Source organism: Macrobrachium nipponense, chromosome 40, assembly GCF_015104395.2.
Source record: "Macrobrachium nipponense isolate FS-2020 chromosome 40, ASM1510439v2, whole genome shotgun sequence".
Taxonomy (NCBI): Eukaryota; Metazoa; Arthropoda; class Malacostraca; order Decapoda; family Palaemonidae; genus Macrobrachium; species Macrobrachium nipponense.
In genome coordinates, this window is record NC_061101.1 from 23,462,466 (window position 1) to 23,487,853 (window position 25,388).

Here is a 25,388-nt window from a genome sequence, read left to right on the forward strand (position 1 = left end):
ACCAACCCCAAAAAACCCCCCATTTCACATTTTTCTTTTAATAATGTGTTCAAAAGTTAAATTAAGAGTATAAAGTGACAAAACAGTACATTATATATGAAGTAAAATTTTTGGAAAATTTTGTTTCCGTGTACGATTTCCGAACTTTTTGGTGAAAACGGTGCTTGGACGGTTGGGAGATGGAGGGAGGAGGCAGGAACCCTTTGAGGAAACTAAAATGGTTGCAGTAGACAAAGGTTGATAAACACAATTTTATCAAGATAAATATCAAAGGAATGATAGTGTGTGTACGATTGTGTTTCCGGGAAAGGAGGTGGAGAGAGAGAGAGAGGGAGAGAGAGAGAGAGAGAGAGGGGGCGAGAGAGAGAGAGAGAGATTGAGAGAGAGAGAGAGAGAGAGAGAGAGAGAGAGAGAGAGAGAGAGAGCTGGCTCTCAAGTGCATGAAATAGTTAATTATGCCAAAATACATAAACTTACTGTTGACAAACAGCAGAATTTAAAATAAACATAAGGATTTTGCAAACAAATAAGTAACAAGTAAAGAATGCAAGAAAAGAAGAGGGAGATTAAATAACTTTTCACAAGGAAGTCGTTTAAACAAACAATCAAAGGTATGCAGAAGCTGATCGCAGTACTAATATGTTTATTATGGAGTCAAGTTACTTTTACAGTGGTAAAAAATTGTAAAAAGCAATTGTCACTAGTTAGGAATTTTACCGTGACAAAAAGAAGTGATTTGGGCAAATCGGTGTAAGTGAAAGAAACGGGCGAATAATCATCCCAGTCCAGCTGGTAAGTCAGTAGGAAGCTGACTCCCGTCTTCCTTCTCCTTTCCTCTCTATAGTCTCATCCAGTGCACCGAACACTTTTTTTATTACTGTATTGCAATTGATTGTTTTCATGTTTTATCACTTTGTTAAATTTATTGTGAAATAACATTTTTTTATGTGAATTGAACCTGCTTTTACATACATATTATAGTAGAGATTTTACTGTCTCTTCTCTCCTTAACAATTTCATGAGGTATGATAACTTAAAAACATTAATTCATTATTCCTAAAAAATATAAACACTCCCTAACTCTACCTCAAGTTAGCTGTGCATCACTGCAATAAAATTGTTTATGCTAAATTTTATTGTGAAGAGCTTTGCTCTTTCATTTACTATTTTGTTGAATATAGTTAAACTGCATCGTCTCACTCTGCGCATCGAACACTGGCTCAATTAAAACTTTTTTTTATTGTTTCTGTATTGCATTTTATTGTCTTCATATTTTATCATTATGTATGTTAAATTTATCAAGAAATTCCCTTTTTTGTGAAATGTTATTGCTTTTACATACATACAGTAATATTTTAACTCTATATCCTCCTCCTCTCCTCAAAACATCAATGCTCCCTCGTTCAGTCTCAAGTCAACTGTGCGTCATGTCACAACAGTGACGTATGATTTTGTACATCTTTTATGCTAAATTTTATATTGAAATGCTTTGTTCTTTTATTTATTTTGTTGAATTGGCTATCATTAAACTATATATTGTAAATGGAAAAACATGTTAATACAGTTTTTCTTCTAGGATGCAGTAGGTCATTGAATACATGTATAAACAAGATAATCGGTCAGTTCAAAGTACGAGCATTTGTTCGACAAAAGATTAAAGTTTCTTGAAAATTTCGTTTGAAAAAAGGAATGTTTAACATAATAAATGTTTGAGCGAGGTACCACTGTACATGGATTCTGTTTGTAATCCTGCAATGAATTATAAGAGGAAATTAGGAAGTGGGGGGGGGGGGGGGGGGGGGTCGGGGGGGGGGGGTGGGGGGGGGGGGGGGGTGTGTGTGTGTCAAGAATCTATTTTACATACATGGGGATGTTTTAGAATAGGTGGAGCACTTCTGTTACCTCAGGAACATGTTGTGCTGCAATACTGCAGATAAGAGAGTAGGTGCGGCGTGGATAAAGTCATGAGATAGCTAAACTACGAGTAAATAAAAATATGTCATAGTACAGAGTAAAGAATATGATAGGTATATAAAACCTGAACTACTCTGATAAGTATATAAATCTTGAATTATTCTGTGGCATGAATATCAAGATTCATGGACAGAGTATTGTAGGAAAAGTAAATTAGGAATGAGGAATTGGTGAAGATAAGACCAAGATCTCAAAATCAAGATGGTTTGGAAATAGCAGTACGAATGAATACCTGTAAGAAGAACACGTAAACCATGGAAACACGAGACAGATGAACACCGAAGACCCAACTAGGGTTTAGGCACAGGACACAGAAGATGGAATTATTCTGAATATGTCTAACCTCACACAGAGAAAAGATGAGATATAGTTGCTAAGATGATGATGCTGCAGTTACAAAGCTAAATGATGATTCCTGACGAATAGCTGCAGTTATCTAAGGCCTGCTAATTACCAGAGCATGCAATGAAAAGTTGTTAAACTACACTATAATTTCATTGAGTACATACATGACAGAAAGAAACACTTCTGAGTTTCTTGAAAATAAATAATTGGATACATATTTTGATTGGGATTTGATACTCTTTCAACTGATAATTTTGAAATAATGTATGGTGACAAAAGTGCCAGAGTCATATGGGATACTGATAAGAGGAAACACAAATGGCCACGCAAAAAGGAAGGAGTTAATATTTATTGTTATGAGTAAACATAGCCTAAACTGTATTTTTTAATTGCTAAGATTAAAAACAAACTTACAACCATTATGTCAGCAAAGACAAGAGAACACCCTGCTTTTTTAGAAATTTACTACCATACAAAGCTGATGAAAATAATAACAATGCAACCGTAAGAAATTTTCCCAAAGCAATGTCCAAGCAGACCAAGGTAACTGACAGGTTTTATCTTGCAAGAGAACAACTTCCTTTTCAAGGGATCTGGGATTTTAAGAAAGCTTAGGAATTTCCTTTTCTCTATGAATAAATATATATAGAAGAATTTCTCTATGTGGGAAAAAATATTTAAAAATTCTTGTTACAACCAAGAAAACAATTAAGAAGCATGGCATAATAAATCAGTCAAAAACATTCCAGTGTCTGAACAAAAAGCAAATATAAAAACTGGTTAACACTTACCATTACCAACACATTTTGTCCTGGTTGCATAGCTGCAGCATGTGCAGGGTAATAACCAGTAACTTGCTGAGGATAAGCTGTAGGCTGCTGTATGTACATTTGATGTTGCTGGTATGCCTGCTGTTGAGCATATGCGACCTTTTGTGCCTGCTGGGCAGCAGCGAAGTTCTGTAAGTACATCTTTTTGTAACAGTTAATTTCTCCTTTTAGTGATAGTTTTCTGACCATCTAATTTTTTTAATGCAAACCTGTCATGAGTTCTTAATTTCTTCTTTTAGTGATGTTTTCTGACCACCTTATTTTCTTAATGCAAACCAGCCTTGAGTCCTAAGTTGCACACTTAAGAACATAAGCGAGTATATTACAAGTAAAAAACATTTGCGTTAACCAAATACTATACACTCAAGCAATACTACCACTTTGTTACTTCTGAGACAATGAGCTACGTTTATGCTTAATGCAAGTTCCCCAATCAAAGCCGAAAAGAACCGCTGCAGATTATAACAAACTCTGAGTATGATCAAGTTATCTGACATCATTTTTCTTTTTAAATCTAGTAAAATATATTTAGTAGCAATAAATAATTTTTCCTCTTATATATCTCATTATTATTATTCTTATTCAGAAGATGAACCCTATTCATTTGGAAGCAGCACATGGGCCATTGATTTGCAATTCAAGCTTCCAAGAATATGGTGTCCATTCGAAAGAAGTGACAGAAGGTAATGGGAAATACAAATTGAATTGTATTAGGGTTGTAAAGCATTGCATGTTCGCTTGAACTTCTGAAGGTCCAACTGCATGACATACTCTGGGAGGCTGTTCCACAGTCCAAGGTTGTGAGGAATAAATGACATTTGAAACTGAGAAGTTTGACAGTACGGCACATCTACTACATATTGGTGCTGCTGTTCAGTGAATCTGGTTGCTCTCGGCAGGGAAATGGGATCAGAGATCAGGTGTGAATGTGACAGATCTGTTAAAATACAACTTATGAAAAATTCACAAACGAGACCATCTGTCAATGGTCCAAGTCATAACTGCTAATATTAGGAAACAGAAACCTACCACCACAAGCCACTTTACCTAAAAGAGATAAATCCCTGACACAAGCAGACATCCACACCAGAGAACAGCAATATTATTTACATATCATTTCAGTAGATGAAACCTATTCACATGAAACAATCACACACACATAATTGACTTGAAATCCAAGCTTCCAAAGAATGTTGGTTTCAACCTCCCACCACAGACCCTACACTGCAGCAGTAACTAATCATGATGCACAGCCAGTGACTTCATTTCCCTGGGAGATACGTAAATCTACAACATTTGAGTGGCATACCACGACACTAACCACTATACCAACGACCAGTAAGGGACGCACAAATGACCTAAGACAAGTTGCAAACACGGTCAACAACCTGAATATTCTGAAAAAGCAACATATTAAAGATTAACAGCAATATAGATATTGCTGAGACATCACTATACATTGATCTATGCTCTCTCAAAAATATTTTCATACAAAGTAAAGCAAATTTAAGTTCTGAATATACTCTGGAAAATACAACACCTAACATCATTCTCAAAATACATTTTCACTCTGGCAAGAATAGTTTCCAAATACACGATGAGTAACAGATGGAGAAAGAAATGAACTTAGGTTATTGATATAGCTACATACACCTGCTACTTCACTTGTCCTGGCTCCACTGAAATAGGCCATGAAACACTCCAATAACTTGACCAAGAGGTATGTTAACAATATTTTATATTCTTACATTTCTCTAAAGAAAATCAAACTGGTGAACAAGGCAAAAAAAAATACAGTGGTGAGCTGTCCCATGAAAGCTCACTTTAATAAGCAGCAGATGTAGTCCCCCTATATAAATGGCGTCTGAGTGCTCAGTTCAAGGCCTTGTACTCTTCATGAGATTTTCTGAGCCAACAAAAAACAAATAAGGTTTAGCTCTGCGCAGTTCTCCATTGTATGCTGATTTCATTCAATACCAAGCTATTACATAGGGGGTTCCATTCGGAGCCTTAAAGGTCAGTTTTTGCTGTCCAGCATTTTCTTGTCTGACAATTGCCAAGTCCCAAGTCTACTGGATTAAAAAGGTCAGACTGTACTTTACTTTCCTTTCCTCATAGCGTTTTTATTTTGGGTACTTTTAAAACACTTGCATTATCATCCCCAATGGTCGTTATGGCTGTTTCTTGAGCCTCTGGATCAAAAGAGAATTATTTCTTCCAGAGACTGAAGGGATTATTATCATTATAAGACTGGCTCTTGAATTTTATTTCTTTTGTATTTTAACTTATGCGGGGTTACATATTCTACAATGATTTCTCAAGTTAGCTGCCTTATTTCTAAAATGAAGACATTAGCAGCACTGTAATAATCTCAGAGTAAATATTCTAGGATGTAAACAAGCATCTTTATATCATCAACACATTTTCAAGTAGTACTGTTTAATCCATGTTAACTTTGGTATACTTCAGTAAAAATAAAAACTGTTTTGAAAAATATAACAAATTACAGTTCATATAAGCCTTTGGTATTACTTGCATGTTAACATGCTGAAGTCAGATCAATAAGCAACAATTCCTAATATTTCAAAATATATACCAGAAATATTTTAAATATTTTCACCTAGCAGCTCTGATGGTAGCTCAAGTCTGGATTTGGGCTGCAAACCCAGATTTATTCTTACCATTTGCAGTTGTTGTGCTGATGCTGCAGCGGCAGCAGTTGCTGACGAATACTGAGGATACTGATGTGGAGCACCTGGCTGGGAAGCAACAATGGGATGAGTTAAGCTTTCTGAATACGATGGTGGGGGTGCAACCGCCATCTGTCCATAACTAACAACTGGAGCAGTGGTTCCATATGCAGCTGTTGGAGGAATACCTGAAAAGAAAGGGACAGAGGTCATAATTAGTTAAGACTGATAATGAGCAAGAGGACCTTCACAAGGAAAATGAGAAAGTTCCCTTGTCTAATGAATAAATCTAAATACGGTACTGTATTAATATAACAAGTATGAGGAAAAAGACAATGTTATAATATAGTTTATAAATAAAAAGGACGGGGTATGTGCACATGTATTATATGATTGCTGGATAATAAATCAAAAACCTTTTAAGAACTTAGGAAGAACAGCCATATTACTTTACTGCAACGACACTAATCCTTAAAAATAGCAATATAAACCACAAAATCACTTTAACAATACTAACAGTATAATATAAACAATGTCTCATGTAATCTTAGTCCCCAAAATATATGACTACAAAGTAATTGTCGCAGTGTAATAAATACCATACTTCCATCGTGAGCTTAATCTGCTTCAATTTGTTTTTATCATGTTCATTAGTCCAAAAAGTCTTCCATTTATTAACAATGATAGTTTTGGAGATGTCAATCACTGACTAGGATAATTTCATTTTAACTAGTCATAGTAACTGCAGCTTTGGCTGCATTCTAGGCTTCCACATTTCCCTTCAAGCCAACATGGGCAGGATCCAACATAATTCAACATTTAAATCAGTTTCATATAATTGTGAAATGCAAGATAACAAGCTTAATGATAATCAAAAGTGCCAAAAATGACAAATTTTTAATCAATTTGTATTTTTCATAGCTAACAAACCTGGGGTCTTAACAACAGGATAACCTAGTGCTAGCTGGAAACCAGTAAAAACAATCAAAGATTGTAAAACAAAGAATCTGTGTCATATGGCAACTTATGCATATACACGGCGGATGTTTGGTCATCGACCAAGCTCGGGGTCCCCTGCGATACGCCAGTCTTTTCTTTTACCACCTTGGAGAGCGGAGTTTTGCTTCAATCTCCTTTTCCAAGATGGTTTTTTATCATAGCCTGCACTTTATTTCTTTTTATTCAGCCTAGAAGTTCCGTGGACGCCCACATTTTTAGACAAGCCTTCTTTGTTGCCATGTTGAACTTCCTTGGGATGGATGCTGTTGCTGTAGATACGACTTTAACGCTGCATCAGCATCACTTGCGTTATGTCTGATGGGCTGGTCCATCTATTAAGAGCATATTGCCCCTTCAGAGACAGGACCATTTACTTTGGTTTAGTGTTTTAATGTGAAAACATGTGTATTGACATTTATGTTTTTGTGTATCTTTCACACGTCTGGGAACTTTGTAATGTTTTAGTCTTTCAGAATGTGTGTTTCGGGATGTTCTGGAAAAATTTTAATGGTGGACGATTCGATCTTCCCTTTTACTTGCAGGGCCAGTCGTGATTGTCATCTCATCTCTTTCCGTCATTTTAGTAGAATTGGGGTGTGGGCGGTACGGCTCTTATCCGTTTTTCCCTCCTTCCTCACATATTATAATTATATTTTAGTCTCTCTCAGGTTACAACCTTCCTCCTGAGGGGGAGAGAATTTTTGTTTATTTACAAACTCTGAAGTTGTCAGCCCTGTTTTTCGTCTGGAATGGCAGCGGCGGCGGTCTCCCAGAACTTGGGAGCCCTCTTCTTCGCTTCCATCTGACAGAGATGCCATTTCACTAATTTGACTTGTGTGTTTGTGCTGTGAAGTGAGACTTTGAAGCAGTCAATGTTGTCGCCGGTGGGTTCCTTGCCATTTCGGAGCACCTTCCTGCCGAACAATTCAACATCATCATTCGGGGATACCAACCTTATGGTTTGCTGTGAACATCGTTTACATATGATGTTCAACTAGGTAATGGTATAATTTTAATACTATTTTCTTTTGCATTTTATGAGCTACTCAAAATGTTCTCTTGCTCTTTGTGACAGTATATATGTGACATTGTGAATGGGTTGTGATGTCGTGAATGGGCATGTGACATCATGGGTTCTGCCGACTGCATAGATGTCGCTGCTCTGAGGATCAATTTCTCCCCATATTTCTCCAACAATGATTTTTTCTTGAAGATTCGTTGCTTTCCATCATGTATACGTGTCCTGGGAGGCCATCTATAGGAGATGTCAGGATGCTCTGTTTTGCCATCTTTGCTATCACCAAGACCCTTGACTTCAGGTACAGTCCATGTCGTGACGTCATTCGTATAAATTTCTGCCTGTGATGTCCACTTAGGTGGCATCTCTCCTATGCCTGCTGAGCAGTGATGTGACTTTCAACTTCGTCCATGACGCCATCGCAGTCGGTTGTAACCCATCAGTAAGATCTTCCTGGAGCTGGTATTTGGATGGACTACTGTGTTTGGTAGTAGTTGTCCCGGAGTTTCTACTACTGAAAGGAGGAATCCATCTAATATCTTTATTTCAGATATGGAGTCATCCAAGATTGAGATTGTTTGGGTATCGCTTGGGCTACGGGGGTTCTCCTTCCTGGATGGGCTTTTGTCGCATTTATTGGAAGTGCATATCTCCCCACCGGCCCCTACAGCAGTCCCGCCTCCCCAAGGACTCCTCTGCGTTGGCTCTTGAATGCTGCCACCTTGCAGAGCCTCTTCTTCATCGTCGACTCCCACTGGGTCGCTCCTTATCGCTCTGCCAATGAGGCCATCAACCAGCGCTGGTGTTAAGATATGTCATGACATCATTCCCAGCGTCCACTCAGCCTATGACATCAGATGCAGTGGCCGCGCATCCTCCAGTTATGACATAACTTCTTCCCGATTTGACCTTATCATCTTATCTCGCTGAGCCAACGAGGCTTTGGTTTAAGTGGTCTTCAAGAGACTGGACTCTGTTTTGCAAGAGAGGATTCCTGATGTATCTATGAAGTCGTACTGGAGGGTCTCTTCCAGACTCATGCTTGTAAGAGACTGCGCAGAGAGAGGAGTTTCACTCCTTCTCCTACCTCTTCTCCATTGTGTCAGCTGTTGGAGGATCAAGAACTTTGTGGTTTTGTCAGCTGCGAGTGAAGGAGTGCATCAACATCTGCCACAGAAGGTCGTGTCCCCCCCCCCCCCCCCCCCCCCCCCCCCCCCCCCACAACACATTCGCGTTCATGAGGTTGGAAGTGGAGCTAGTGGAAGGAAGGCATTGACCGAGCGATCTTCTCACTGATGTTCCAACTTGTTTCACTCCACATGACATGAATGTGTATGGGTATCATCACTGGTCTGTGTACATGGTTCATCACTCGGCCACATACTTAACGATCGCTTTTCCATGTACATGATTAAGCACATATCCAGCTGCTTGATATGTATTTTCATCCCACATCTGTATACCAACATCCATGGACATGTAGTGCCATGACCATGTCCGTACACCAACATCCGCTTCCGTACACCATCTTCCATCGATGTATACCAACATACACGTACGTGTACGTATACCAAATTCATGTACATGGTTTATCGAACGGCCACGTCCAGTGTCTTCTCTTCAAATTACATTGTGTTCAGAAGCATAGTTATTCTGACAAACGATGACAACCTACCAAAAGGTCATTCACAACGTCTGTGTAAATGTAAGTCGATGGATTCGTTCAATCAAGCCACACGGCCTTCTCTGAAATTCAGGCCTACTCTATGGTTAGATACTTGGGTCTACGCCAGGACACTTCAAGTAAAATGAGGAAGATAAGGAAAAGCTGGCCTTTCTATTTTAGTCTAGCCTAAGTATTTGCATACTTACCTAGCAAGTAGGTAACACGACCTAGCCTACGTGGGTAAGGTCTTAGCCTAGATAATTCAGAAGCCTTCTTAACCTAGCCTAAGCAGTTGAGTTCTTAGCCTAGCAAGTACTGAGTTCTTAGCTAACTAACCAGTTCAGGGCTACAATATCCTTAGCCTAACTAGTTTAAACCAGCTTTAATCTAGTCTAAGTGGTTAAGTTCTGGTTAGGTTCTTAGCCTACCCTGTCTAGTTCCAAGTTATTTTAACCTGGTCTAAACAGTTGAGTTCTTAGCCTAGCCTAACTTCACTAGTTCAATGCTACCTTAATCTAGCCTAACTGATGAGTCTTTAGCCTAGCTTAACTACTTCAAGGATACCTTATCCTAGTCCAAGTGATTAAGTTCTTAGCCTAGCCTAAGTAGTTCAAGACTTATTTATCCTAGGCTAGTTCAAGACTTATTTATCCTAGGCTAATTGGTTAAGTTCTTAGCCTAGTCTAACTAGTCTAAAGCTACCTTAACATAGTCTTAAGTGGACATTCTTAGCCTAACTTGACTAGTCAAAGCTATCTTAACCTAGCATGATAGGTTCAGTTCTTAGCTAGGCTAAATACTCCAGTTCTTATCCTTGCAAGTGGTTAATTCACAACCTAGAGTAGCTGTATCGTTGGCTAGAACCTTCCTTTCTTTTGACAGTCGAGATGCACCAGTGTGCAATCGGCACCTCTGGGGAGCTCAAAGCAGGAGGATTTTGTGTTGATTGATATTCCAGACAATGGAGTAAAGACCTATGTGTGAAGTGTAGCAATAAGTGGTGGTTTACCAGTTTTTTCCTTACAGAAAATCAAGGTTAGACCTCTTTTCCTCTCGCTGCAACAAGAAACTGGGAGTCGAGGATCCTCTTCCTCAGAGAGAGGATGCTCTTTAGCATCTTTGGCAAAATCTTCAGAGTAGGCATTCCCTCAGTTCTGCCAGATCTGTTTTAAAGCCAGTTTAGTTTGCCCAATTTTATTCATATTTCCTTTTTTATCTCTCTGGGTGATCTCAGTGTGGGTGTGATCTGCTAGGTGTGTGTAACTTTGTGAGTACAAAAGAAAAGACGACGCCATCTTTGGATGACCAAGCGTCATTGGCTTTTTTTTGTATCAGTTATACATCAGACTGCTCCATATGTTTCGTCACCTGCTTTTGACGTTTCCCATACCCCTTCAGTTTCTTCTAGCTATTTGTTATTGGAAACTCCAGGAGAGGTTTTGGGTAATTTTATACATAATTACGGTCTGTCATTCCCACAGGGAGAGGGGGAGCATCGCCATCTTTGTTCCAGGTGTCGGCCCCCGATGCGCAGAGAATGGAAGGAACGTGGTCAGCGTTAGGCCTACCAGGCGTACCAACCTTGGCGGGGTTGCTTTCTCATTACATGGCGGCACGTTTCCATCCGGGCCCGACAATGATGAATGTTCCTCATCCCCCTGGCCTGTATTTTATGGGAGCTAATGCCACGGCAACGACAACATCAATGTTTCTGGCAATGCAGAACGTTGGAACCAGTTTTGCAACACACACAGGGCTTCCAGCAGCAGCCACTCAATCTCTCCCTACAAGAGTGGTGACATCACAACCGACGTCACACACGGACATGGCTGACATGATGACATCACAGCCAACTGTTTCTCTCACTACTTTATTGCCTCCGGAGACGAATACGCTTTCTGACTCTTTGGTACACACAGTCACCAAGAAATTACAAGCTCTAGAGGACAAGATATATAAGAAAGACAAAAAGAAAAGACGTGAATTGCCTTTTTCTTTGTCTTCTTCCTCTAGTTCAGCGTCATAGCAAAATTCAATGATGTCACTGCATATACCAGTCCAGCGTTGGAGGATACGGGACTTCATGACTGATCCTCGGGGCAAGAGGAGAAGAGTGAATTCTTCTTCATCTTCGAGCCAGAACTGTCACATCCCAGTCAGCAACAAAGTAAAGAAGACAGTGGCTGGTAAGCTTAATGCTAGAGGACGAAGTCATTTACGGGCGTCCGAATGAGCGAAAGCATCGACGGTTGCTGGGATAGCGGCTGCTATGGAGATGCCAGCAGTGAGGACAAAGCGTTTAGCAGAGACTCCGTTGCTGTTGGTAAAATCAATGGTGAGTGGGCAGCAATCAATGAAGAATGGTGAACGTATACCAGTTTCTCCTGTAAGACCTTTTAAGATATGGAAAAAGGATGAGAGAGCTCCCATTAAAAGGTCGAATAATAAAGAGTTGGTAACCTCTCCTGACACGCTGATGGAAGGTGTTTGCCTCGATGAGAGATCAAGGTCGACTTCCCCGGCGGGCATCGAAGATGATAGTCAAATGACCTTGAATGATATTAATAGAGATAGTGAGGAAATTAGCTCAGTTTTGGGAGAACCTTCATCTTGGAGGTATAGACAGAGTTCTCGCTCTACATCTGTAAGTAGAGAAGAAGTTAGGCGGTCACATTCTCCTACTAACTATACGAGATCGAACCAACGTCGGCCATCAGAGATCAAAGACCGAAGGTTTGTTTCGTATATGAACAACTGCCGGATACGTTAGGTACTGAACAGAATAATCTGCCAGATCCATCAGGGCTTGGACAGAACTATGAGCCCAGAAATTTCAGGGTGTCTTTGGTGATTCCCCTGTGTACACAGGTGAAGTGGTTCCCTGAGCTAATAAATCTTCTGTCAGCAATTCTGAGAGAAAACCCTCTTGGGCCCTTCCTTACCAGCCTCACGTGGAAAGATTCCACCAGGTGATAAAATCTGTTGCTTCACGGCTGGAGATTGTCAAGTACATCCTGACAGCGGGAAGGTTTTCTCGCAAAGCAGTGGGCCAGATGCCTAGCTATCTCAAGAGATCTTTGTCAGCAGTTTACCGGGACTTTGTTATGGAATTTCCTTTTCTTTCACAGAAATGAAAAGGTCTTTCCGTCTCGGCTTTCAGGAACTGCGGGGCCAACTTCAGTCTGATCCTGCTCCTTAAAGGCTCACACACCTCTTCATCCTGCAAATTAGTGGTGGTTTTTGGAGTGTTGTACAGTCCTATTCAACAAAGGAGCTCAAATATGCAATGTGCAATCTTACTCTGGTCTTGAGTAGTCTCACTTGAGCTCCATGTAACCACTATGTCAATAGTTAATAGGAGATCTGACATAGACAGTTCTTTCTGTTTGCATTGACTTCCTCGAAAGAGAGTTAACATCATGGAAGAACCAAGGGCGAGGTCTGTGGTCTTCGAATTGTCAAGGATTTCGAAAGTAAGACCCAGGATCCTTTGGTTCATGATGAAAAGTTTCTAATTTTCGTTCTACTCCAGGAATGAATTGGACAATGATCTGTAGGAGTTCTTGCCTTGTCCTGTCAAAGCTCTGTCCTGCTATCTGAGGATTCTCCAACTAAGACCAAAGGTCATTGACTTTGTGTTGGCACCAGTCCATCCAGAATATCTGTTTCCAAGATCTCCTTATCATTGCAGCTGTGTGAGGTGATTATAAGGAATACTCCTTATCAGATAGTTCTATCGCAGAGTTTGTGCAGGTTAGAGCATATCACATCAGAGAAATGACTTCCTCTTTGGCAATTAAGAAGAATTTGTCTGTTCATAGGTTCTTGGCTTCAGCAGACCATGTTGACCACGTTCACATCCTTTTCCTGAAGGACATTGCCCACAGGTCCATGGACACTTTTCCTTGGGTCCACTGGTGGCTGCCAATCAAGTTGAGTAACTCATCCAGTGCCTCCAGCGGGACAGTTGGTATCTTACCCAAGATGACTGTGTGGGAGAGAGAATGAAGGAGATGGCTGGTCTCCTCCTTTCTCTTTTTCCCTTGTCTACTTCCTGGCACGCAGGTTGAAGAATTTGACACATCATAAGCTGGAACTGGTCTGATACAGGCGAGTGTCGAAGCCATACTGGTTGCAGTATTTGTGTATTCCTATACAAATAAAAAATCTGTTTCTCAGTAGCACTTACTCCTCTCTCTAACAAGGGGAGGGAAAAGTGGTAACAAATCCCTGTGGTAGATGTGATGTGTTGCTTTAACGGACAGAATTCTTTTTACCTCCACTAATAGAATGAATCTGAACATCTCCCATTGTGTTTCATCCCAGAAAGTTGAGTTTTTTAGGAAACTGTTTACCTATTCTCTCACGGGTTCAGACCCCCTTTCTTAAAACTCGATCTTCTAGGAAGAGTAGTCAAACTAGATTCTTTACATAGTCATGTTTAAGCTAATGGGAAAAAACCAACTAACCTAAGCAAAATGTAAACATGACTTCCAAACAAAATAAGCTTCAAAATATTCAAATTAAAAAATGATGGGAAGGAAAATACACCTGAAGAAAGCATTCCAAATGAGTGGAAAAAGAAATATGAACTCTAGGGTCGAACAAGGTCAAAGCTTCAAGCTAATATAAAAATCCTAACATACTATATTTTAGTATGAATGTCAATGGCAGCAAACATCTTCACACAGCCTGAACGCTACAAGAATGCTTTGGTAAAATTATTCATTTTAAACACTTACGTCACTTATGAATTCTATCAACTTTGCTTTTCTTTATAGCATAATTTTTCACTAGTGACATTGCTGCTACTTAACAAAAAAGCATATTAAACAGACTCTGCCAATGCCCAGGGGTATTTTACCAACTCTCCACAGTCTTGGGGTATTTTGGTGTCTAATCCAAAATGTTTAATAAAGAGAATATACAATTTTGTAAATTTTTAATAATGATGAAAAACCCTAATGAAAAAATTCATCAATCAGTTTGACTATTCCTCTTGTACTTTTAAACTAACCAGACACTTAAGTAGGAGGAAAACCTTTAAAAGAAATTATATGGTTAGGACAACAAAGAAACAAATGTTTTGTCTCAAGATAATTTTCAATTTCTAGACATTCCCCAGGCTCGAGTGACATATACTAATTTAAAGCGAATGAATAAACATGAGCACCGAACATCCAAGATCAAGCACAACATGCATCATGCATAACTAAGGTATCTATAAATGACAGAGGACGTCTAGAGTTTATTCTAGGTCAGCTAGAATTTATACTATTGGGTTAGCTCCGAGCACATTCCAAGATAAAAATAGAGAGAATTAATTGTCAATGTTCTGGGATATCCAGGACACTTCTCTTAAATACATTTTTATAAATATAGATGTGACTGAGAACAACTCATCAGCCAGTTATCTGCAGTTAACAACAAAATAAATGCAAGAACCAAGAGAGATTCTTCAATTGTTTGGAAGATTGGAATGATATCCTGGCTTAGATGTCTAGTGACATGGAAACTAGCAAATACAAAAAATCATGCTGATTAATAAACATTTAGTAAACATTTCACTGGTAGTCTACATCTATAAATTTCAAATATCTGGGGGTGATGTCTTATGACAACAATTTTAAAGTAAATATAACTTATTGAGTACAAAAACATACTGGGTTGGTCTCCCCCACACAAATGTCAGCTTCCTCGTCAAGTACTGGAACAGAAGGATGACTCTTGTAACCAACTGTACATTTTGGTATGTGACTGAGGTGACAGGGCCTGGTGTATGTGTATGGCTTCCTTATTACGTTAGTATAGAATGACAAGTTCCCTCTACTCATGACAATGAAAGAGGATGGCCAACATCAGTGTCCTCGTCAATTATTCACACTGTGCCTTCTAGGCTGAAAGGGTCAGGAAGTCTCCTGATCCATCACCAAGAAAGAAAAATGCTGGGGAAACCAACTGGGCCTTAAAAAAACTGTTCTACCTTTTTAAGACCAGTTACCCCGCAGGGTTTGCAAACTGGTGAATAAGTAGGGTTAATGTCCTTCCTAATGACACCAGCAACCTTCAAAACTTTCCTTTTTCCTCCAACTCTGGAGACCCCATAAAAAAACAACTATGTCATCATCCAACCATGATGAGGCCTGGAAAGACAAGGAGAATGACTCTGTGACTCTTCTTCCTCAAGGGAAAAAAATTCCCTTTGCATGTCATTCCTAACCATCCATCAGTTCACAGACAGATAGGTCATCCTTTTGGGGACAGGTCTCACCAGGATGTACTCCATCTGCTGCCGAGTCAATGAAAGAGGATTAAACTTGGCAGAACCACCTCCTTTGGGAACAGGTCTTACCCTCCACGAAATAGTCCACCTCCTGTTGCACCAGTGGAGGAGGAATATGCTTGGCAGAGCAATGGTAAGAAAAAAAATTCTCCAATCCAGAGATAGGCATTGCATAAGTGCAAACCAGAAAAACCAAAAAAAGAGCAAACCATGGGGCAAAATTCAAGATGCGATCAAAGGAGGCCACTGGGTGGTAAGGAAGAGCTCAGGTTGCTTTCTAAAGACCATTGCATTCATGAATTAGTTGAACCACCTGACAAAAATACTTACAACAACTTGGCCTACATAGGTTCTCAAGCAAGGGACTGTCAAGTCTTATGGAATCTAAGGCAGTATGACTGGGATCATATACCCAAGTTGAAGAAGACACGGTAACCTGTCATTGCTCTTAATCAGACTATCATAACAGGCCCTCTCACAATAAGATGTGCATGTAACTGGGAGTGACCAGAGGCATGCTATGGGGACTGAGCACACACTTGTGGAGAGCTACTAGGAAGGCCTTAATATGCTTCTGCCAATTCAGAGATGGAGAAGACAAGGAGGAAGAGGAGGAAAGCAAAACATAGGTGTGGTACTTCAACCTTCTATATTTAAAGGTAAAGGTGATGTCCCGGAATGCAGTAATTATAGAGGTATCAAACTAATGTCTCACACATGGAAGATTTTGGAAAGAATAATAGAGGACAGGCTAGGAGAGGAAGTAAGAATAAGGAAATAACAGGATTTATGGAGGGGAGCGGCACAATGGATGGAATATTTTGCATAAGGCAGCTGATGGAGAAATTCAGAGAAAAACAAGACTTGTATCTGATATTCATAAACTTTGAAAAGCCCTATGACAGAGTGCCAAAGCAAGAAATATGGAGATGCTTGAGGGAGAAGATGGAGAGCAGGTTTGGCAAAAACCAATGGCTTTTTTAAAAAACCAAACATCTTGGTTTTTTTTTTTTAATCCATGATTTTTTTTGGTTTAAACCATGTTTTTACAGTTTTTTCATTTTTATGTGCTACTAGGTATGGTTTTTTTTATGGGTTTATTTCATTTTTGTGCTAGCCAGTATAAAACTAAAGCAATTTTAATGATGATCACACAATTCTGTGGCCCTATATGTATTTGACATACAAGTATGATGTATCCATACACTTTAAGAAGGATTAACAAAATTTAATAGTTCCATTATCTGTACAGCCAAAATTAACAATCTCTATATATATATATATGTAATATATATATATATGTAATGTATATATATGTAATATATATATATATATATATATATATATATATATATATATATATATATATATATATATATATATATATATATATATATATATATGTAATATATATATATATATATATATATATATATATATATATATATATATATATATATATATATATATTATAATTTTAAAGCACTACAGTTGAAAGTCCAAATTTTTTGTTTAATGCAATACTTCAAACAACTGCATATGAGAGAGAGAGAGAGAGAGATGAGAGAGAGAGAGACGAGAGAGAGAGAGGAGAGGAAGAGAGAGAGAGAGGAGAAGGAGAGAGAGAGAGAGAGAGAGAGTTTTGTGGATGTCATGTCTAATACCTGTATCTAGTTTGTTTACAAGTTTGGATCTGATTGCAAATATCAAGTTACCAATTTACCATTTTAAGGGTTATATACTTATTAATGAACTGTTCTGACTTTCTATATTCAAAATGGTTTTTATTTATTGCATCTAAAAAAATAAATAAAAACCAGATTTAAATAGCAGATTAATATGATTACATGATCATGATCATGGTCATTTAATCATAAATATGGCTGGCTGGCAAACTGTTAGAACACTGCCAAGCTAGTGCTACTGGCATGCCTGGCATAGTGGTATGTTACTTTAGTCATGGTAGGCTACAATCACACTCTGGTTGTTTTTCAATAATGTGCATGACTGCAAGTGGTCATAGTGCTGAAAATAACTGATCAACATGACAGGTAGAAAAGAAGACACCAGTTGGAAATTTTATGAAAAAAAAGTGGTGGAAGGCAGAAAGGGTTGTAGGCTATTTGCAAAAAATGTCACAAGCAATGGAAGGGCAAATAGAGAATGAAGGCTCATTACAGTAATTGTGTTGCCTTGGAAACTGGCGATGAAGTTGCTAAGTAAATGTGTTATGGAAAGACGTTATGCTTCAGGGGGTAATTAATTGTTATTTTAATTATCCTAGACTAGGAAACAGAAATTGACACTGATGGACTAACTGTAATTTATTCATCAAACTTTATAAATCCTTGGAAATTTTATTTGAAAATCCAAGTAACTGATAAAAACACCAAAAGTTGCCAAAAGTATATATTACCTAAAATAAGTTATAAAGGAAACATAAAGACCAAAAAATATTTTAAAAAAAAAACCATAAAAAACATAAAAACCAAAAAAAAACGTTTTTTTTTTTTACTGGTTTAAACCGCCAACCCTGATGGAGCGGAAATGTATGTCAGAATTATTCAGATGTACAGGAATGTGTATACTAGAGTGAGAAGCAGTGTTGGAGAGACAGATGGATTTGATATAGGAGTTGGATTACACCAGGGGTTGGCACTTAGCCCAATTCATCTTCAACACTGTGATGGATGTAATGAACGAGGATGTTAGAGAAGCAGTGTCATGGTGCATATTATATGCGGATGACTTTGTGTTGTGTCCAGAGAGGACAGAGGAGTTGGAGGGGAGATAGGAGAAGTGGAGAGCAGCACTTGAGGAGAGAGGAATGAGAATAAACAGATCAAAAACCGAATGTGTGCACCAGTATTATTGAGGATGGTGGAAATATGAAAATTTTTTAATCAATTTGTATTTTTCATAACTAACAAACCTTTGGTCTTAACATTAGGATATATACTAGAGCCAGCTGGAAAACCAGTAGAATTAATAAAAAAAACTTGTGTGATCCAGGGACTATTGGCACCTGTACCCGGTCACAGAGCACTGTAGTTCCCAGAATGCCCTGGGCATCCCGTGACCTATCAGTTACTTTCCTACCGCCTTCAAGAGAGGACATGATTACTCTCTCTCTCTCTCTCTTTAAAGCCAGTTTAGTTTGCGTTTATTTTCATAGCTTTCCTTTTCTCTTTCTCTGGGTGATCTCAGTGTGGTTGTGATCTGCTAGGTTTGTGTAAGTTGTGAGACATGCAGAATTTTGCTTCACCAACGGAACTTTCTTCAGGATCTCTCAAGAGACAAAGGAAATGCCTTGGAGTAAGTGGATTTCCTTGTTCAAAATTCCTAACATCACTGTCTACGGATCCTCACCCAACGTGTAGTAGGTGCAGAGAAAATGTATGTACTATTACCAATCCTTGTACAGTTTATCGCGGTTGGTCAGTGGAACAATGGGAGAAGTTTTATGGGAAGGGTCAGTACAAAAGAAAGGAGACGCCGCCATCTTTGGACGAACAGCGTCTTCAGCTTCTTTTGTATTGGCTATACATCAGACTGCTCCATATGATTGGATGGGGAAGAAATAAAGAGAATACAAAGTTCAAGTACTTGGGGTCCATATTAGAGGATAGTGGTAGCATGGACCATGAGGTGAGACACTGAATTCAGGCAGGTTGGAATAACTGGTGTTCTGCATCAGGGGTCCTCTCTGACAAGAAGGTTCCTCTGAAATTGAAGGGAAAGTTTCATGGGACGGTGGTCAGACCAGCTATGTTATACGGAACAGAAACAGCAAGTATGAGGAAAACAGAAGAGAAGAAGATGCATGTAGCACAAATGAAAATGTTGTGATGGATGTTGGGAGTAACAAGGGGAGATAGGATTAGAAGTGAGTACATAAGAGGATCGACAAAGGTAGTTGAAATATCAAAGAAAATACAGGAGGGAAGGCTTCGATGGTATGGACACCCGTTACGAAGAGAGGAACATCATGTTGGAAGACATACGATGGAAATGGAAGTGAGGGGTAGAAGGAAGAAGGGAAGACCAAGAAAGAGATGGCATGATTGTGTAGGGGAAGATTTGTTATGGAAAGGTATTAATGAGAACGATGCACAGGACAGAAATTGATGGAGACGACTCATTCATAACAGCAACCCCATATAAAAATGGGTTAAAGCTGGGAAGAAGAGGTATGACTAAGAAGGTTTGGGCTTGTATGAGAATGGGAGAGAAGTCATCAATTCATGCTGACACCTGAACCCGATGGGAATCCAGAATGCAAGTGCTCAAGACAGAAGCAAGAACAGAATGAATTCAGTTTACACAAGTAGAGGGCAAAATTTGACAAAAATGATAATAGCAATATCTAGACTACAGCCATAGTGAGACCAGATAGAATTGAGAATGCATGTTATTCCGATATGCAATGGCAGATGTGACAGAAGTGGAGGAAAAAGAAAAAGGATAAAGAAAATTAAATGATGCAATGGCAGATGTGACAGAAGTGGAGGAATAAGAAAAAGGATAATGAAAATTGATGCAATGGCAGATGTGATAGAAGTGGAGGAATAAAAAAAATGGATAATAAAAGTTAATGAGATTCTAGACAAGATTATGATGATGTTGCAGTGTTCTTGTTGTATGCACCGCAGCAGAGATTACAGAAGCAGAGAAACAAGAGTTGGGGAAAAAGTTACTAAATGCAGGGACATATACCAAAATCAGCAGGTTTGTTTGTATGGTGTTTTGATGTTGCATGGAACCAGTAACGGTTATTCAGTGACAGGAACAATGGCTTTACGTGACTTCCGAACCACATCGAGAGTGAACTTCCATCACCAGAAATACACATCTCTAACCCCTCAGTGGAATGACCGAGAATTGAACTCGCGGCCACCGAGGTGGCAAGTCAAGACCATACCGATCACACCACTGAGGAGTCCCTGATGGGAAGAGACCTAAATGGTCAAGCTGTACAAGAACCAGTTATGAAGTTATGAAGATGTGATGGGAGGATATGGCACTGAAGGTAAGAGAAACCACGATGGCAAAACAGTACTAGAATTAAGGACAATGAACCCAATGTTTAAGGGACCAAGTGAGAAGCAATATCAAAAAGAACAATTACACATACCAAGGAAAGCATGTGTAACACGCACGTTGCTTAGTGCAGTATCATTATTATTATTGTTAATAAACACTCACATAGCTAACCTGACAGGTTTGTTCTTAATGAACACTGTATTAGATCTTGTTACATATAGTGCAACTTCTTATAATAAACTTAATAATTGTTGAAGGCCAACAAAAATTTAATACAAACTGTATCCTACTTACTCCTACAACCCAGACCTAAATTAAACCATGAGAGAAATAACATTAGCATTCCCCAATAAAGGAAGATGCACATTGTGGCAATGGTCACTGCATTGATGACAGGAAGAAAGAGAGCTGGCACTCTAATAATTGAAGGTGAAACACCCAGTGAGGAAGACAAGAGAGAGGTATCCAAGGAATAATGGCAGAACTGTTGACAACAATGCAGGACCACAAAAGCTGCAGTTATTAATACATACCTCAAGGTCTGCCCGATGCACAAGTAGTGAGACCACTTTCCCTTTTCTCACAAACAAAAGACTGATCTTGTGAATAAAGCATGAATGTAATCTCTCTCTCTCTCTCTCTCTCCTAGATATATATATATATATATATATATATATATATATATAGATATATATATATATATATAATATCTATCTATCTATCTATCTATCTATCTATCTATATATCTATCTATCTAATCTATCTATCTATCTATCTATATATATATATATATATATATATATATACACACACACAAACACACACACATATATATATATAATATATATATATATAGATATATATATATTATAATATATATATACAGTGGTACCTCGAGATACGAAAGGCTCAACTTATGAAAAACTCGAGATACAAAAGCAAATACGAAGATTTTTGCAGCTCTACATACGAAAATTGTTCAAGATATGAAAGGTTGTTGCTGTAAAGTCTGAGATTCGCCCAGACCACCGATAACAATTTTAAAACTCGCGCCCTGCCAACTGAGTAGACTCTCCACCATCCTCCCGCTCTCCCATTGGTTCCTGATGCTAGTCAAGGGATTCAACGTGGGCGAAGCTGGTGTTGCAGATTCAGGAACAGTTGACGATCCTGAAACTGTTTCGCAACCAGATCTTGACGAGATCAGCAAGTCCATGGGGCTGGTCGTCGACGAGAACAACATCAATGACCTTCTCGAGGAGCACCAAGAGGAGCTTACAATGGATGACCTGAAGGAGTTGGAAGCCATGCAACATAACGTCGTTCAAGAGGAGTTCTCTAGCAGCGGCGAGGAGGAGGACAACGACTCTATGACAACGGCAGAAATTAAGGATGCTCTAGCTGCTTTTCATAAGGTGCAATAATTCGTAGAAAAGAGACGCCCCGAAAAGGCTTATACATGTCGTATACTTGCACAGTTCGATGACGTTTGCCTGAGTCGTTTCAGGAACATTGTCAAAAGCAGGCAGAAGTCATCTTCCTTGGATAGTTATTTTTTAAAGAGGCCTTTAGTAGGAGTAAGAAACAAGGAAGAACCAAGTGATACTACTACGAAAAAACAAAGTTGAAAGTAGTGAAGCTGAAATTTTGTAAAAAAAAAATAAATAAATAAATAAATAAAATAAGATAAAAAAAAATTTAAAAAAATATATTTAATTTTGAGTTTTTTTGTAAAGTTAAGTGTTACAGTTTTGTTAATGTGTTTCATAAAGTTTAGTTTGTTTTCCTGACTTTTTTTATGTTTTGTAAAGTTAAGTGTACGTATCTGCCGTTTGTCCTCCTCCTGTTGCCACTTTCGGAGATAGCCTCACTCGAAAGGTAGGCTTCCACATTTTACTACATATGTACGTACAGTATTTCTTGTATACCATGTACACTAATACACTTTATTTACAGGTACTAGTAGTACATATTAGCAGTACGTATTAAGTTAGGTATTGAATGGTCCAAATTGTTGTAATATTTCATTGTTTATAGGTCAATTTAGCTTTACGTATTATGAAATTTCCTGGGGTGTTTTTTGAGGGCTTGGAACAGATTCGCCTTGGAACGGATTAATTTCGTATCTCGATGTACCACTGTGTGTGTGTATATATATATATAATATATATATATTATATATATATATATATATATATATATATATATATATATATATATATATATATATATCGGAGTCAGCTTACGACATTCCGAGGTACCACGCTTGTCAATAGACGTTATTTCCAGGGTTACGACACCTACAACACTCATCTGGGAGATGAAATATGACACCAAAAATGCAAAATAATCAATATTTGAAGGTTTTTTTTTATGAAAAATGCCATAAGAATGCAGTTTACATAGTTTTCAATGCACCCAAAGCATTAAAAGTAAGGTTTTTCGGTTAGGATTTTTGACGATGTTCTGGCCTACGACGATTTTCGGCTTACGACGCGTCTCAAGAACGAACCCTCGTCGTAACCCGGGGACCGTCTGTGTATGGATGTATATATATATATATATTATATATATATATATATATATATATATATATATTATATATATATATATATATATATATATATATATATATAATATATATATATATATATATATATATATATATATATATATATATATATATATATATATATATATATATATATATATAGCACCTCCTCTACTTACAGCAACTTGATCTTTCAACGCTGAAAGAGTTCCATAACTTGATGTTGCATCAAATTATAGCACTGTTGAAAGTGCTAACAACAAGAAAAGTTATCAAGTTAAGGGTGCTTATGGCTTTGTAACTTGAAGTTGTAAGCACCATTAACAGCTAAGAACAGACTTACAGCTGAAATCAACGGAGGAAGAGGAGGAGGGTTTTGAAATTGTCACTGAAGAAAGTGTGGATTTTAGCCAAAAATGACATGAACAACAATGTGAAGGAGTGTGGTATGTGGTGTTCAGTAGCTGAATAACAGACAAATGAAGATCTCAAAGACTTGAGATGCTTCAGACAGGTGATATAAGAAATGAAAACACTTGGTCTGAAGGGTAGTAAAATAGCAGATAAGAAGTTACATTAATAGAATGAAGACCAACATAGAGGTATAGGAGTATGAGCCAGGGGGTCTGGAGGGGCTACAGTCCCTCCCCACTTAGCAAGATTTGGGCAGACAAATATTTTGGGCAGAGTAGCCAATATAGCAGGGCTATTCAACCATTGCAATTTATTTCAGTAACACACACACACTAGTGCGTACCTCAGACTTCAAACTTAATCCGTTCCAGAAGCCTGTTTGAAGTACTTGTTAAAATATGGAAAAAAAAATATCCCATAAGAAATAAAGGGAATCAGGATAATTCATTCCAGCCAACCCAAAAAGTCCCCCTCTTCACATATTTTCCATTATTAGTGTGATCAAAAGTTAAATTAAGAGTGTAAAGTAATGAAACAGTACATTATAAGAAGTAAAATTTTTGACATTTTATTTTTTCTGTGTATGATTTACGAACTGTTTGGTGAAAATGGCGCCAGTGGGAGATGGAGGGAGGAGAGACAGGAACCCTTTGAGGAAACCGAATAGGTTGCGGTACCCAAAGGCTGATAACAAAATCAATTTTATTCACATATTAGTTACAAGGATAATCAAAAGAAAGCAATAGTGTGTCAGAGAGAGAGAGAGAGAGAGAGAGAGAGAGAGAGAGACGAGAGAGAGAGAGAGAGAGAGAGAGAGAGAGAGACAGAGAGTGTACTCCGTGTTTACACTTGGATCTTAAGTGCACGAAAGAGATTACATAATTATGCCACAATACATCAACTTACTGTTGGGTAAATGGCCCACTTTTTAAACAATGAGGATTTTGGAAACAAGTAATAAGTCAAGAATGCAAGAAAAGGAAAGATATAAAATAACTTTTCACAAGGAAGCCGTTTAAACAAACAATCGAAGGCATGCAGAAGCTGAAAACGGCCCCAGTTTGTTTGTTACAGAGCCGAGTTACTCTTATAGTAGTAAAAAATTGTAAAAAGCAATTGCCACTAGATAGGTGTAATACCGTAAAAAAAAAAAAAAAAAAAAAAAAAAAAAAAAAAAAAAAAAAAAAAAAACAAAAAAAAAAAAAAAAAAAAAAAAAAAAAAAAAAAAAAAAAAAAAAAAAAAAAAAAAAAAAAAAAAAAAAAAAAAAAGAAAAAAAAAAAAAAAAAAAAAAAAAAGTGATTTGGGCAGGTCAAGTGTAAGTGAAAGAAATGGGCAAATAATCATCCCAGCCCAGCTGCTAAGTCACTGGGAACCAGAGCCCTTCTTCCCTCTCCTCTCCTCTCTCTATATCGTCTCACTCAGCCCACCGAACACTGACACGAGCAGGCTAATTTTTTTTTCTTTTTTACTGTATTGCATCTGATTTTTATGTTAATATTGTGAAATAAAATTTTATTTTTATGTGAATTGGTACTGCTTTCACCTACATATTATAGTAAAGATTTTACTGCCTC

General features: G+C 38.1%; 1 protein-coding gene across 1 annotated transcript in view; it reads right to left on the reverse strand.

Annotated features, from left to right (window-relative positions):
• The window catches only part of LOC135211993 (DAZ-associated protein 2-like), a 95,501-nt gene that overhangs the window by 2,645 nt on the left and 67,468 nt on the right, over positions 1-25,388 (reverse strand). Inside the window, 3 exon segments of the mRNA XM_064245265.1 lie at positions 3,111-3,290; positions 5,831-6,027; positions 19,412-19,528. Of these exon segments, the coding sequence (XP_064101335.1) occupies positions 3,111-3,290; positions 5,831-6,027; positions 19,412-19,528 (494 nt within the window).